The sequence below is a fragment of the Enoplosus armatus genome, chromosome 7 (assembly GCF_043641665.1).
Source record: "Enoplosus armatus isolate fEnoArm2 chromosome 7, fEnoArm2.hap1, whole genome shotgun sequence".
Lineage (NCBI taxonomy): Eukaryota > Metazoa > Chordata > Actinopteri > Centrarchiformes > Enoplosidae > Enoplosus > Enoplosus armatus.
Genome location: NC_092186.1, coordinates 8,453,902 through 8,468,286, shown reverse-complemented (window position 1 = coordinate 8,468,286; position 14,385 = coordinate 8,453,902). Strand labels below are relative to the sequence as shown.

The following is a 14,385-nucleotide window of genomic DNA, read 5'->3' as shown; positions in this document are numbered from 1 at the left end:
TTAAACTACACCAAAAATACATACATTTGTTAAGTATTTCTGAAAGAAAGAAATCTCATTTCTTCTTTCTGTCTTGGGTGCACCTCGGACAAAACCTGAGAGATTTGAGAGAGGGGAGGGGAAAAGATGTTAAGGCACAGGACAATCATGACGTATCTGCATTAATAATAATAATAATAATAATAATAATAATAATATCTTTATAAAACAACTCTAGGTTAAAATCCTTCGAACAGATTCAAAGTCCTTACCATTTTCCTTTGGGTTTGGATGCGAGATCAACACAAGCAAAGTGAAACCACTCAATCGGACACTGAAAAACAATGTCAGTATTAGGCATCTAAAAGGTGAAACAGGCAGTCAAAGTTCTGATAATCAAGAAACTTCGTCTAATTTTAGCAAAAAAGCAATGCTGGGAAAACCTACATCTGGGTTATCACATCCAATCATCTCTCCATATGACACCTGATGGCACAGGCAGTACGTAGGCTCATTGGGATCAACTGGCATGTCCAAAACGTCTGATGGTTGCATAGGCAGGAGAGCATCACTCAAGTCTGGGCTACAAGTCCAACATAATACAGAGCATGATTAGAACGAAACGTGATTAAATAGGCGGTAGATTAATGAGTCATTGGTAATCTGAATTAACATTGGAATGAATAATACAGGGTTTTCAGGTCTGATACAAATGTGTAGTGCCGAGTCTGGAAGCTACCATCTGGTAAAAGATACCTGTTCTTTATCTTTTTCTTTCTGGGAGAATCTTCATCAGAACCTTTCCTTCCTCTTCCTCTGGAGCCTCGCTTCTCCCTCAGCCCCCGGGACTCACCCTCTGTGGAAAACATTTACATTTATAGATGTGCATCAATTTGGTGCAATCTGCAATGTCTCATGATGAAAGCCTCCAAGTTGCTCAAACTTACTTTTCAGCCCTCTTCCCTCTGTACTTTCGTAGCCGCTCACTTCCAGTTTCTCCTTCAGCTCATTCTCAAACCGCGCCAGATCTGCATCCAGTCTGCGGATATGTTTGTCCACCTGCAGTGTAAGGATGTAGATTAGAGCCTGACCGCGTGTATAGTTTCACTTGCTAATAAGAAAGAGACTGTGTGACTTAAAACACTTGTTTTCAACATGTTGCCTGTACAAAACTTATAATACCAAAACCAGATAACAGTGACAAGAAACACATAGAATGAACAAGTGACAAACACCGGTAGGTCTGTTCTGGACTGACCATTTCATATGTCTGCATTGCAAGCTGGACTTTGTCATCACTGAACTCTTTGCACTTGCTGTAGGCATTTTGGATCTTCTGCAGGTGTTCCACTCTCTGTTCTGAGGCCAGGTTCTTCACATTCGCGATATACTCTTCAGCCAGTTTGTCAATCTCTCCTTTCTTTTCTGCACAACAACAGGATTATTAGTGCTGGAAAATGGTGAACGGTACAACAAAAGAGTGCTACACGTAGAGGCCCTGCACAGCTACTCAGATGTTTCCAGTTATTGCAGCTAATAGATATTCTTCCACAGCAAACATGTACTTAATAGCAATTTAGGTGAGCCAGTTCCAACGTCCTGATATTGCACATGCTGGCTCAGTGGCCTGGTTTTTTGGACAGAGGAAGGAAGGAACTGAGCCATTGTTAATGTTATTGGTTAAACCCGTGGCAATGACAAATCACAATATCAGCCATGAAAAAGCTCCATTAGAATGTTGCTCAGGTTGGTGCTGGCTGGTGCTATACAGGGGAATTACATTAAGTCAACAAACTTCATTAACTTTTAAAAATCATAGTGTAAGTCAAGATGACGGAAATCAAACTCAGTCTGTGCACGCCCACACTGACCTGAGAAGAGGTCTAATCAGGCTAAATAAATTATAACATTTGTAGGGGTATTGGATGATAATAAATTAAGATTGAGATTAAATTATCACCTTCAGTCCTGTTGTCCAGGTCCCGCATCAAAGTAAAGTTTCTCTGTAGCTCACATGGTAGGTTTTCAATACCTAGAGAGGAGATTGACAAAGTATGAGTGAGACATTCCATCTTTACACTGCACTTATTTATCCACTTCATCGATGTGTCACTCCAGGTAAAATTCAACTAATGTTTATGGGTGTTGTTACTATAGCCCATCTTCTATCATCATCTTCTATCGATCTCTGTGATAATAACATCAAATCCAATGACTGTGTGACATGAATAGGTCACTCAGTGATAAAACCACCCAATGTAGCTTTTAAACCTCTTTTAGTTCATCACACGGTTGAATTTGTGCAGCGACGAAAACACAAGGCTATGGGTGGAGGATATTATAAGATTAATTGAAAACTATTGGCCATGAACTAAATTATAAAATAATACAATTGAACAGAAATAAATTCAATGCATTAGAATTTCAAATAAAATGTCGAAATATACCACTTTTTAAAAAGCAGTGTGAAGAGTCTCTTTAGGTGCCTTGCAATCACAATAAATGCATGCTTGCCAGGCAGCCACCATCATTTACGTTCAACAAGCATTTGGTTTACGATAGCAGTGTCTTCCTATCGATCATACGCTACCAGTAAGCTCAGGATACACGGGCTGCTTTGGGATGTCTGTATAAAGTGCCTTTGATGCCCTTAAGTACTGAAATATACCATGGTAAGAATGACATTTATGACAAAAGGAGAATTTGGTGAACTGGCTCCAGCGCATAATAATATTGTCCAACCTCTCAAAGTGTGTCAACGCTTGTGCGCATTACGTTACAGTATGTGACGCATTTCAAATACCCCGCCCCGGCGCATAACTGGTTATGGGAAACGCGCTTACCAACAGGTTGCAAATACACGATATCTGCCATCCTAATGCAAACACAAATGTTGACCGACATGGACATAATTCAAAAGTTTTACGATGTTGAGTATGACAGTAACACTTTGAAGAAACTTCTATAATCATTGCTAGTCGCTAGTCACCTAGTTAGCTGCTAACTGCTATGTGATAGACCACGATACGGACGCCAACCGCTAACTAGCTACAAACCGTTAACTCTGTTAAATGTTTGAGCCAATGGTTTCATTAGCATCTGTGAGTGCGTTTAGCATCATACATGGAGAGTTTGCCCAACTTTATTCCTCCAAAGGCTTTACCGCTATGCTAATCAGTTAGCCAGCGAGCTAGTGACCTAACAGCTAGTTGCTAACGCACTGTAATACTATCTGCCAGTCACCCGCCAAGCAAACAGTCTTCGATGTAATAAAATTAAACCCCAAACAGTCGTAAGATGTTAAAATCCTTAGTACCAGTACTGTGTATCCCCAGATACTCACTGTCAAGGTAATGTTCCAAGTATATTGCCGTCGCCATTTCAGGTTAGCTATTTAGCTTCTGCGTTATTGTCGTTAGCTCTCAAACTGTTGGCCGGAGGGCTTGTTTTATAACCCTAGCTTGCCCGTTGGACAGTGGCTTGGATATGTTTGATTCTGCTGCAGTCGTGGGCTTCTCCGGGCGACAGCGAAACCACTCTCACTACTGCAGTTAGACAGAATCAGTTTCCCTCCAGCACACATGCACTCGGAATCCGTACTGGATACAACTTTTCTGCCTGTGAGCTTGTGACTCGCATGCGCAGCGGATAGCGGCGTGTGCGGCGGTTGTGTGCAAGTCTCATAATGCAGAAATCAAATAAAACTGGCATCAAATCAATCCATCTACCCCAGTAAAATATCTACCCATTGTTTTCGTTCCACTGCTTACTACCATAATAACTTGATTCAATTCAATACATCTATCCCGTCTCAGTATGTACTTTAATTCACCTGACAAAACATCTATTTCACCCTGGAAAAGATAACCCAAAAGGCATTTGGCTACATTCGCAACCCCAAAGCAACTATATCAAATAATAATTTGATGGCTCCAGTCCATTCTCTTTCGGTATAAACCATATTGGACACATAGCCAGCCCACGGTGTGAGCCCAAAGAGAAGACACGAATCGAGCGCGCCCTGGCTGCGTTTGTTAGCGCTTTCCAACGCTGTCAGCTGATAGGTTACGTCATTCAAAACAAACGCCTCCCTCTCCAAAGAGACTGAACGCTCGTGAAGATGCTCTGTGGGCGGGGCTAACGGAAACTATCGAAGAGGAAATAACGACCGTCTACAGGCTGCGTCCAGTCGTCTTATTTGGTCAAGCTTTTTGACTCCAAGGAGGACATCGTACCTTTTTGTGCATCTCACTTCCGTGTTTCCTGTATCCCCACGAAAGACCTCATCTTTTCTGAAAACATACGAATATTAAAGTAAGTAATCAAATTACACAGTGCCTTTACCAATCAATATATTTTATCCTTTGTTATAAGGACCACTTTCTGTGTTTTAGCTTACTATGAACACTGTGAATTAGTTGGTCAGCTCGCTACTGATATGTAACGTTATACATATATATATACACGAACAACGTTAGTTACTGCTACCTAACTTCGATTGCGTGTGGTATCAGAGAGGAAACACAAAATAATAACTTGTTATTTGCTTGTTAATTACCAGTATTCCCCACTTTCTCTCCTTTCCAACTTGTATTAATAAGAAATGAGGATGACCTATTCACAACTGGCCTATTGTCACTTGAAGCCATTATCTGTTACCGTTAGCTAGCTAACGTATAGTGAAACCTAAAACAACTGACCGACTAGCCAATTAAAGTCCTGGCACTGACAATTATCTAACGTTAGCCTCTATTAACGGTGTAATTAATAACCATATGGAGTCAAACGTGTCTGTTCATTAGTTCATTTTAAGTTGCAAAGTTAAATCTCCTGATAAGCAGATGTGTTGGCTTTTTAATCTGTAAGTCAATAAACTCTCATCTGTAAAGGAGACAACTGTGCTCACTTTTTTTTATTGTTTTCTGTCTGTGTTGTGAAAGTGTCGTTGTAGACTTATGCTAGTAGTGCTAATAGTCACGAGGTGTGTTTGGCTATTCCACGCCCAGTCACCAAGTCATAGTTTGTGTCATAGCTCACAGATACTGACTGATGTATATGTATTTTATTGTTGTAGGTGTTGCCTCTAAGATGGCTATGGTAAAGAGTGGTTGGCTCCATAGACAAAGTGAGTACTCATTCATAGTGTTAATAGTCTATTAATAAGTATTGCCTAAAATCCAGACTGTAAAGATGCTGTGTCATTTGACATGAAATCCTGTATAAATGAATTCAGTTTGGATTGAACCTGACTGTAGCATGTTTTCATTAAAAGGTACCATACTGCGTCGGTGGAAAAGAAACTGGTTTGACTTGTGGTCTGACGGACGACTTGTGTTCTATAATGATCAACAACGGCGTGACATGGAGGATAACATCCACATGAGGGTCGACTGCATTAACATACGCAACTCCGGTGCATGTCAAGGTGCTTTGTCATCTGTTGCATTAGCATGTCATTGGCTCACACTTACAGTATCAACCAACTTTTGTTCATATTTGTTTAAACGCATCACATCTCTAATTGTCTATTTCTCAGAGCTGAATCCACCGGAGGGGAAGATGCGTGATGCCTTGCTCCAGATAGTGTGTAGAGATGGACGGGTTATCAGCCTGTGTGCGGACAGTGCAGATGATGCTCTGTAAGAAAACACATACATCCTGAGTCATTATATCAATTTGATGAATTATTTTGGCCTCTCTCTCTTGTTTCGGTGTTGGTGAAGTTGAATGTTGTAGTTTTAAATATTCTGTGTTCATATTTTTAGAATAGACATTATTTCACGTCCAGGATATCATGGTTTCCACTTTGTGTTGCAGGGCATGGACCATGGCACTTCAGGATGCCAGAATTAATGCGGTGAGATTCTGCTACACCTTAAATTACTTGAGTTTTGTTTTTGTTTTTTTCAAAATAAGAATAGGAAGTTGTTGTAAAATCAGCCTGTCTATCTTTATCCGTCTTATTAAATAAATAAGCTGTGACTTATTAGAAAATATTATTTCCACGATCTAAGACAGGCTTAAAGCAGACATACATATCAGAGATATTTCTTTTCTTTCTCGTATATTTCATTATTTATCTATGATGGTGACCTCAATGCAGTAGAAAGAACTTTTTTCTCTTGTGTTTCCATTTTTCCAAACGTCATGTACCTCAGTTTTGTTGGTGGCCTCATTTGTGTTTTTTATTTATTTTTTTATTTTAGGTGGTCGCTACTCCTCAGGTCGGCTTTGCACAGGAAGTGATGGCATCTGCTCCTCCCCCCTACTCAGAATATGCTCCGCCACCTCAGGTAAAAGGCATAAACAGTACGCATATGACTACAGTTAAAAGTTAAAAGTTTTATTAATTAAAAAAAAAGCTACTGACAATGTACATGTTTCCTTTTTAAGGCGTCAATATTATTTTCTTTTCCTCAATAAATTGGTCAAACTCAGTTCTGTAAATCTCTGATTGTTACCCGCTTGCTAGTGCTGGCATCCCGCGGAGGATCAACAGAGTCTTTATAGTCTTTTTGTCTGTCATTATTCAGCAGGTTTATGCCCCGGGTCCGTATGGAGACTATGTTGCACCTCCACCGCATGCTACACAGATTGTATACTCCGCTGATGGGCAGCCCTACGCTGTAGCTTATCCTTATCAGTACCAAGGTAAAGAACTGCACATTTCAATCCTCATTTCATTTGTCAAACAAAACCAAGAGTCTACAGCCATGCTAGCAGCTCTGTGATGCTGTATCTAGGCACAGCAGTGTTTTGAGCTAAGATGAGAAAACCAGGAAATTAGTTTTCACTTACGGTTCCCTTGTCTCAAAGTCAATGTCTTTTTTTAATGAGGTTTTGGTTAGATGCCTGAAATGAGGTTCGTGGTTAACACAAGTTTAAGAGATTTCCACGTTTTATTCTACGATAAAAAAGACATGAGTACATACTACCTATCAGTAAATTAACTACAGAGTTGTTGTTGTTCCCAGGTGGGTACGCTGCTCCTGGAGTGAACCATGTTGTTCTTCGGGAACGCCAGCGTGACGACGGAGGAGACGTGGCTTTGGGCATGCTGGCTGGAGCAGCGACTGGTTTGGCACTTGGCTCCCTCTTTTCCGTGTTCTAGTGTCTTGATTAACGCACATCTACTAGCACAGCCCCCCCCCCATCCCGTATTTGCAGCATTTGGCTTCTTCTCTGTGCCATTACATGAGTTGGAGTGAAATGTGTCGGTTGGGCTACTTCCATCTATGAAGCATGATTGTGATGGGCAGTGAATTACTCCGTATGTGTCCTATATATACAGTAAATACTGTTAGCACTTTCTCATATGCCCCGTGTGGCAGTTTCCCCACCCACTTTGTGTTGTCTGAATATGAATGTTCTTAACCAAAAAATACAACAATTACTCACTTTTAAGAGTTATTTAAATGACAGGAAACACGTTACTCCTCTTATGTACATTTCAGGTCCTCTCACTGTTTTTCAAGTTTCTGTTTCATGGAGAACATTTGTCCTTTATATTTGCAAAATTACCTTAATATCCATGAATTGGTGTTGTTTGTTTTTCTACAGGTTTTGTGTTCATCTCTGTGTACTGTATCTTTACTTTGTCTTACATGTATTACTTGTTTTGGTTTTGAATATGCAGTGTTTCCTCAGCTCCTCAGGTTATTTGTGGTGGAGGCTGGCTAGATGAGAGTTGTGTAAAGAGGAGTGCAAATGCAAACGCAAACACACACACACACACACACATACAAACACAAAGCAATAATGACTTATGTTGTAGCATTTTGAGGTACCCGTTTGGTGGAATCTGGTTGTGATGGATGTCCCTGATGTCCCTTGTCATCACCACAAATAAGTGTTATACATGAGGAAACACTGGCATCTGCATGATGTGCTTTAAAGTGAAAAGGGATGTCATTCATATTTGCATGCATTATTTTTGGTCATTTTCTTTAATTTGCAGCTGCTGAATCCTACTTTTCATTTCATTTGAATTGTGTTTGAGTTGATATTTTAGTTTTCGTGTCAGTACCCTCGGTGCAGTATTCACAAATACCAATCAGGTTGATCCGTCTCTTGAGATTAAGTTCCATTTCAATTAAAATTGGACTTTTCTTTTTCACTCCAAATGACTTGAATATTGTCAGATTTTTCCATTATTTATTCACTTTGAATTAGCAACTTCTGCTCAATAGAAACCATTTTGGTCCGGCATTTCAAACAAAGACACTGCATATCTTTATTAATGACACTAACAGAAGACGTGTAAGACTTCTATTTCCACATTATTTCATTGTAGCAAATGATCAGCTTGTGCGAGCGTCGTAACATTGATGTCATTTTTCTACAGGTCTTAAATTGTTTAAAGATGTGAAATTAACCCGTTATATTTGTCTTTATCAAATGTACTAATTAAATTATTATCTACCCTGCATTTAAAGTAAAAATATATGACAGTTAAGTAAGAGATGTATTTTAACAATTAAATATATTCACAAAGTTAATAAGGACTCCTGGTTTCTTGTTTTGTGTTGTTTATTTAACCCTGAGACTTTTGTTCACAGAACATGTCATGTAGGATACAACAAAAGTGCAAATGATCACCTTAACAAGTTTTATTTATGTAACCAATAAGTCACTTCTTTAACGCCCCAAAAAAACTCTTAAATAAAGACATAAATCCCAGTGAGCATACTGACAGGATCTATAAGTAATTCAGAACATACAGTAACCGAAAGTTGAAGTCGGAAAGTTGAAACTATAGAAGCGTAGAAATTGTGTGTATATACATAGTTCACTGTCCAAAGTCGATCAGAATTTAGAAATACTTTTCAAAGCATTATTATATATATTATTATAATGTTTCCTGTAAAATTCAGTAACTGTAGAAACCCAGAAGGCCCTTTGAAGCTAGTAATTACAACTTTGTATGTAGTGAAATCAGTAAAAAAGTTGTTTACATGTTTAAAAGAGTGAGCATTCACACATTTTATAATATAAATTTCCATTTATAAAAGCCAACCCTGAAACTTATTCTGTTCAGCATCATATAAGCCCCCTTAGACTATATTAAGAGGTATGTTGTGTTGAAAATGTAATTTATCCACTGTAGCAGCACCATCTACTGTACGTTTTTCTAAAAAAACAACAACTTTGGTTTAAGACGTGAAATAGTATCAACAAGGAAAAGAAATATGAAACCTTACAAATGTGTAGATGTAAACATGAGCCTCAGTGGATTGTTAAATTAGCGATAAATTGTGCTGAAACAGTTGATTAATTGATTAGGCGCTTGACAAAAAAAGTCATCAATTAAGATTTTGATCATCCATTAATCTTTTTAGTCAATTCTCCTGTAACAACAGCAAACATTAGCTGTTACAGCAACTGAAACCTTGATATTAGCTTGCTTTTCTGTTGCTTCACATTGCAATATTTACTTCTAACTCAGACTAAGAAACCTACCAACTTGTGATGGACATTTTCCACCATTTTAGACACTTTATAGACCAAAAGATTAATCGAATAATCAAAAGCGTAACCGACAGTGAAAATAATTGTTAGTTGCAGTCGTGTTAATGAGTAGAGTGTGAGTATTATTAGCCTTCTTGACCAAAATCTTCTGTAAACTTCGTCAGCTTCTCTAAGTCCTGCTCATTCACTGTGGGCTTGGTGTTCGTCAGTGACCTCAGCATGTCGGCCTGCACGGAAAATATCAGAGAGGTCACACTGTTGAGCATTAACGCTGATTATTGATTACTGTTTATGCACATATTTTCCTTTTCTCACCATGCACACGACTGGCTCTAGAAGTTTCTCCCCGGGAACATCCGCCCACGTCATCTCTATAGCGTTGGGATCACCCGGTGAACACGGAGTCAGGAGGTCCTCCACCACAAGGCTGGGATTGTTCCATGATGACCCGCGAACCTTAATTAGTGTGTGTTTGTGTGTGGACGGACAGAAGGACACATAGAAGCATGGCAAGCTTGAATGATGTCTATTTAGTGCCTCCCATTGTTCAGGCAGTGCAGTAACTGTTCCAAGTATGTGCACAGAAGTTGATATTTATTATCTCTTTACAATGTATTTTATTGTACATATTGATAAGTTGTACTTAAAATCCCCAACAACAGTGATGGAGATAATTGCTGTGATTAATAAACAAGAATAAGGCACACAGCGGTGCTTTGAATTAAATGCTAACACGCTCACAATGACAATGCTAACATACTTATGTTCAGCAGGTATCATTTTTACCACGTTCACCATCTTAGTTGAATGTGTTAGCATGCTAACATTTGCCAATTATATATTATAATATATATACATACATATATAAATATAGGCTATATTAAAGAATACAACCTTTTTATGTAGCCTAGTTGTCCACAGCATGCTGATTTGCTCACAATGAGAAGGCAAATATGCTGATGTTTAGCATCTCATTTTGTGTTAGCATGCTAACATTTGCTAATTAGCGCTTAACACAAAGTACAACTGAGGCAGATGGGAATGTCATCCATTTTGTAGGCATTTAGTCATAAACAAACGTTAGTGAAGTTATTCTGAGGGGGACATGAATATTTGTACCAAATTTCAATGCAATCAATCCAGTGGCTGTTGAGACTTCTTCTTTTGGAAGAATATATTCCTACTGGCTTCCCAAAAGACTTTTTGTCACACAGGTGAACAGTTACTGTGTTTGTACCTTTTTGAAGTGAGTGGCTGACTGAACCTTCCTGACAGGCTGCATGAGGGCGTCCCTGACGATAATACTGACGTCCGCCCCAGAGTAGCCCTCTGTCTTCTTGCCCAGAGTGATGAAGTCCGCCTCGGTCAGGTCGTTGGGGGTGGAGCCCAGATGCAGTTTGAACATGAAGGAGCGGGCATGCTCCTCGGGCAGAGGAATGTAGATTCGCTTTTCGAACCTAAGACAGACAAAAGATTCAATCAGGCAGCACTTTCATCTTTTCCAGTGGCAAGAGATGAGTGAAAGACGTGAGAGTTGTTGTGCCAGACCTTTTCTTTCAATCCCAGTTTCACCAGAAAAATATTAGTTCAAAGCAGCAAACATGACCAGAACTGTTGGACAACTGCATGTAGACAAGCCTTTCCAAACTTTTACTGGATATTAATCGTTGTTTCCAGGTCACATGTTAACAACCTGAGTGTAACAGTACTGAAATATTGCGTTATTTCTAGTGATGAAACTGGATCATCAGTTACTTTGCCAGAGTTTGATTTACAGTACATCACAACGCTCATGCTAGCTTCATTTTCTCTGAATAACAGAACAGTCTACAGCCATGCTAGCAGCTCCATTAGGCTGCACTGTACTGAGCTAAATGCTAACATCAGCATCCTAACATGTTGATGTCTAGCAAGTAATGTTCACCATGTTTACCATCTGAGTTTAGCGTGTTAGCATGCTAACGTTTTGTTAAGTAAGTTAAGCTAACCTTCTCCTGATTGCTGAGTCCAGTGTCCACGGTATATTTGTGGCTCCCAGGACCAGGATTCCATCATTATCATTTCCAACACCTGAGAGGAGAAGGACATTTCTTACACTTCATCAACAAAACACTGCTATTCAGATATTCAGGTTCTCTCTTCTCGCTCACCCTGCATCTGAACGAGGAACTCGGTCTTGATTCGGCGCGCAGCTTCACTCTCGTTCTCGCTCCTGGAGCCACAGAGGGAGTCGATCTCGTCGATGAAAATGATAGATGGCTTGTGTTCTCGGGCTAAAGTGAACAGGCTCTTCACCAACCTGGAGAGAAACACAGGGTGGAGAAACAATACATGTTTTATTGTCAGTTTAGCATACTCCCGGTTTTATCATTATGTAAAGAACCTGGGCCTCACTTCTCACTTTCCCCCAACCACTTGGACACGAGGTCGGAGGAGGAGATGGAGAAGAAGGTGGAGTTGTTGGCTTCTGTGGCTACCGCCTTGGCCAGGTAGGATTTCCCTGTTCCTGGAGGGCCAAACAGAAGGATCCCCCGCCAAGGAGTTCGTTTTCCTACACAAATAGATACGGTATTACCAAATACTTTTCATTTTCAGGAGGTTTAAAGTTGTTGCTCTTGTTTTCAGTACCTGTGAACAGATGAGGGAATTTGATGGGCAGGATCACAGCTTCCTTTAAGGCTTCTTTGGCTCCCTCAAGTCCAGCTACATCGTTCCACTTAATGTTCGGCTTTTCCATGACAATGGCACCTGCAAAAGAGATGGGTTTGATAAACACTTCATAGATCGAAGCATGAATTCTATTCTGAAATGTCATGCAATGATAATGATGTGGCTAAATGTCATTCACCTGAGAGTTGATTTTCAAACTTCTTTTTCTCTGCGTCGTCCCCTTCACCACTTTCATCCCTGAAATATCCCTGAAGTGTTATTTATTGACACTTTATTTAACAGTGAACTATGATTTTTGTTTTTTTAACACTTGATTGTCCTCATCATTTCTTTAAAAATAAACTGATACGAAACTGCTAATTCTTCAGGAAGGTTCCTGAAAAAGGCTAGTTATGGGGAAAGTGGAGACAGTGTTAATTTGGTACACTTTCAGTTAAATTATTTCCAGTAACTGAAACATGCAAAAATGTTACATTTGTCTCCAGGGAGGCAAATATTTCAACAAATCTTGAGTGTAGCGTTTCCAATAATAAATAACTGTTTATATGGGTTTAAATGTCAGTTATTCCAGTGATTAAGATTTCAGCAGTCTTTTCAAGCAAAGTCTTTTAGAAATACACAACTTGCTTAAAGGTACTCTGTAGAGTTTTGGACAAGTAGTAGTAGTCCTATGGGGTAATGTTTTTGAGATGGTTCCTGTTTTGCTTGTCTCATGCATGACATGATACACTTTCCTGCCAATGGTTTCACATTATTCCACTGATCTACAGCACCAAGAAACGCAGCAATGTGCCAGCAAAAATCGGCTATGCAAATGTTTTATAATGCTCATAATTAGCACCAAATTACATAGATTTGTATTACAAAATTACGGGACCAGTAGAACAAACCTCCAGGTATACTGTAGAAAATGGCACCTCATGAGCCTTTAATTTAAATGTAAAGTGCTGAAGAAAGTCAGTACCCCAACCACTAGTGGGATACTGACTCAGTCCAGTCCTAGTGATGAGTCTCACCCCTTGTCATCAGACTCTTTGACAGGTTTGGCCGGAGGACTCTTCTCCTTCTTCTTCAGATATTCCTTCAGCTGCTCGGCTCTGTCCAGGTAGTCTGCACACTTGGCCCTGATGCTCTGTACCGCTCGTTCACCCTGCGCCTCATCTGCAACACAGTAAAGTAGCGTAGGAGCTGTGTTAAATACATGTGTACTTTAAACAATACAAATCACACAAATATCACAAGGAGTCACAGGTCATGCTCCTTACACTTGACAACGTGAAGGAAGTATTGCACTGCATCCTGATAATGTCTGAGGGCGTCTTCATAGTTTTTGGCTTTGTCCTCCTCTGCAGCTTTGGTGGCGAGATTTATAGCTTTCTGAGAACCACAGACAACATGAAAAAGAAGGATTTAGGAAACCACCTTGTACTTGTAATAAGGCTCATTTTAAAAGGTTTATAAGTAGTAACTACAGTGTTTAAAATTAATTTACACATGCGTTATGTTAAGAAGCTAATCATACAAACAACTTTTGGGTTGCCAGGTTGTGGAAAATCTTTTTGGCTGGTGTTTATGCTTTCTATTTTGTAATAGTGCTCTTGTAAATGTTGGGAAAACATTAATTAATACTCACTGAATAATTATTTAACATGATTAAAAGACATGTTGCTCGTTCATTAAAAAAGCCGAACTGTTAACGTCTCTCCTGAGGACAAATTAGCCTTATATAACAAGGCGACGTTAGCTAGCTTCATAAGTTTGTCACTCACCTGTAAATTACCACCAGCCATCAGGTTCTGATACGTCGGTCAAACTTTCGTCTGTCGCTTCAGATAAAAATATAAACCCGCTTTTTTGTTAGTTGCTGTTAGCTGCTACTTGTGTTTGACTTTAGAACAACTTCAATCGCGAAACATCCTGAAAGTTTTTGTCTCTCTTCCGCATCAACAAAAAGTTGACTGTCACTTCCGCGGTGGTCACGTGACAATGTTATTGTCATCTTCATCAGTTGCTGCGGGGAGATATCTCAGTCACGCCTTTGAAAACAGACACACTCATTCAAGGTAACTGCATGCATGTAAATATTTAGAATTATTTTACTTTGCAGAAAACACGTAAATTAAATTAATTCAACAACAATACAAGTTAGTGTCTGAAAGGTTTACATCTAATAAAACGGACCTCTAGTGATTGTTATGTCATAATGACTAAATTATATTGTTACTACAATATGTAGTATGTTTATTATCTCATTATTAAAATTATATT

The 14,385-nt window shown here is 39.3% G+C and overlaps 3 protein-coding genes across 8 annotated transcripts; 1 reads left to right on the top strand and 2 right to left on the bottom strand.

The window, feature by feature from the left end:
* Positions 1–3,910, bottom strand: ing5a (inhibitor of growth family, member 5a). 6 transcript variants are annotated; one of them, XM_070908735.1, is made up of 8 exons: positions 3,323–3,910; positions 1,940–2,011; positions 1,238–1,404; positions 923–1,038; positions 699–813; positions 427–528; positions 252–313; positions 1–95 (listed from the first exon to the last, which is right to left on the bottom strand). In XM_070908735.1, the coding sequence occupies exons 1-8, from the start codon at positions 3,357–3,359 to the stop codon at positions 56–58; spliced, it is 711 nt and encodes a 236-aa protein (XP_070764836.1). In that variant the 5' UTR covers positions 3,360–3,910; the 3' UTR covers positions 1–55. The 6 variants fall into 6 exon arrangements, with proteins under 6 accessions (XP_070764836.1, XP_070764833.1, XP_070764831.1 ...); XM_070908732.1 differs by having other exon boundaries at positions 699–835; positions 927–1,038; XM_070908730.1 differs by having other exon boundaries at positions 427–562; positions 736–835; positions 927–1,038.
* A 299-nt stretch (positions 3,911–4,209) lies between these two features.
* On the top strand, positions 4,210–8,424 carry plekhb2 (pleckstrin homology domain containing, family B (evectins) member 2). The gene is made up of 8 exons (XM_070908776.1): positions 4,210–4,293; positions 5,054–5,104; positions 5,252–5,404; positions 5,516–5,618; positions 5,797–5,836; positions 6,186–6,272; positions 6,513–6,630; positions 6,954–8,424. The coding sequence occupies exons 2-8, from the start codon at positions 5,068–5,070 to the stop codon at positions 7,088–7,090; spliced, it is 675 nt and encodes a 224-aa protein (XP_070764877.1). The 5' UTR covers positions 4,210–4,293; positions 5,054–5,067; the 3' UTR covers positions 7,091–8,424.
* A 66-nt stretch (positions 8,425–8,490) lies between these two features.
* On the bottom strand, positions 8,491–14,064 carry LOC139287435 (vacuolar protein sorting-associated protein 4B-like). Its single transcript, XM_070908456.1, has 11 exons — positions 13,887–14,064; positions 13,383–13,494; positions 13,134–13,278; positions 12,296–12,354; positions 12,076–12,195; positions 11,842–11,998; positions 11,598–11,746; positions 11,436–11,517; positions 10,685–10,904; positions 9,763–9,903; positions 8,491–9,674 (listed from the first exon to the last, which is right to left on the bottom strand). Exons 1-11 carry the CDS (start codon positions 13,905–13,907, stop codon positions 9,573–9,575), a joined length of 1,308 nt encoding a protein of 435 aa, XP_070764557.1. The 5' UTR covers positions 13,908–14,064; the 3' UTR covers positions 8,491–9,572.
* Positions 14,065–14,385: the final 321 nt, after the last annotated feature.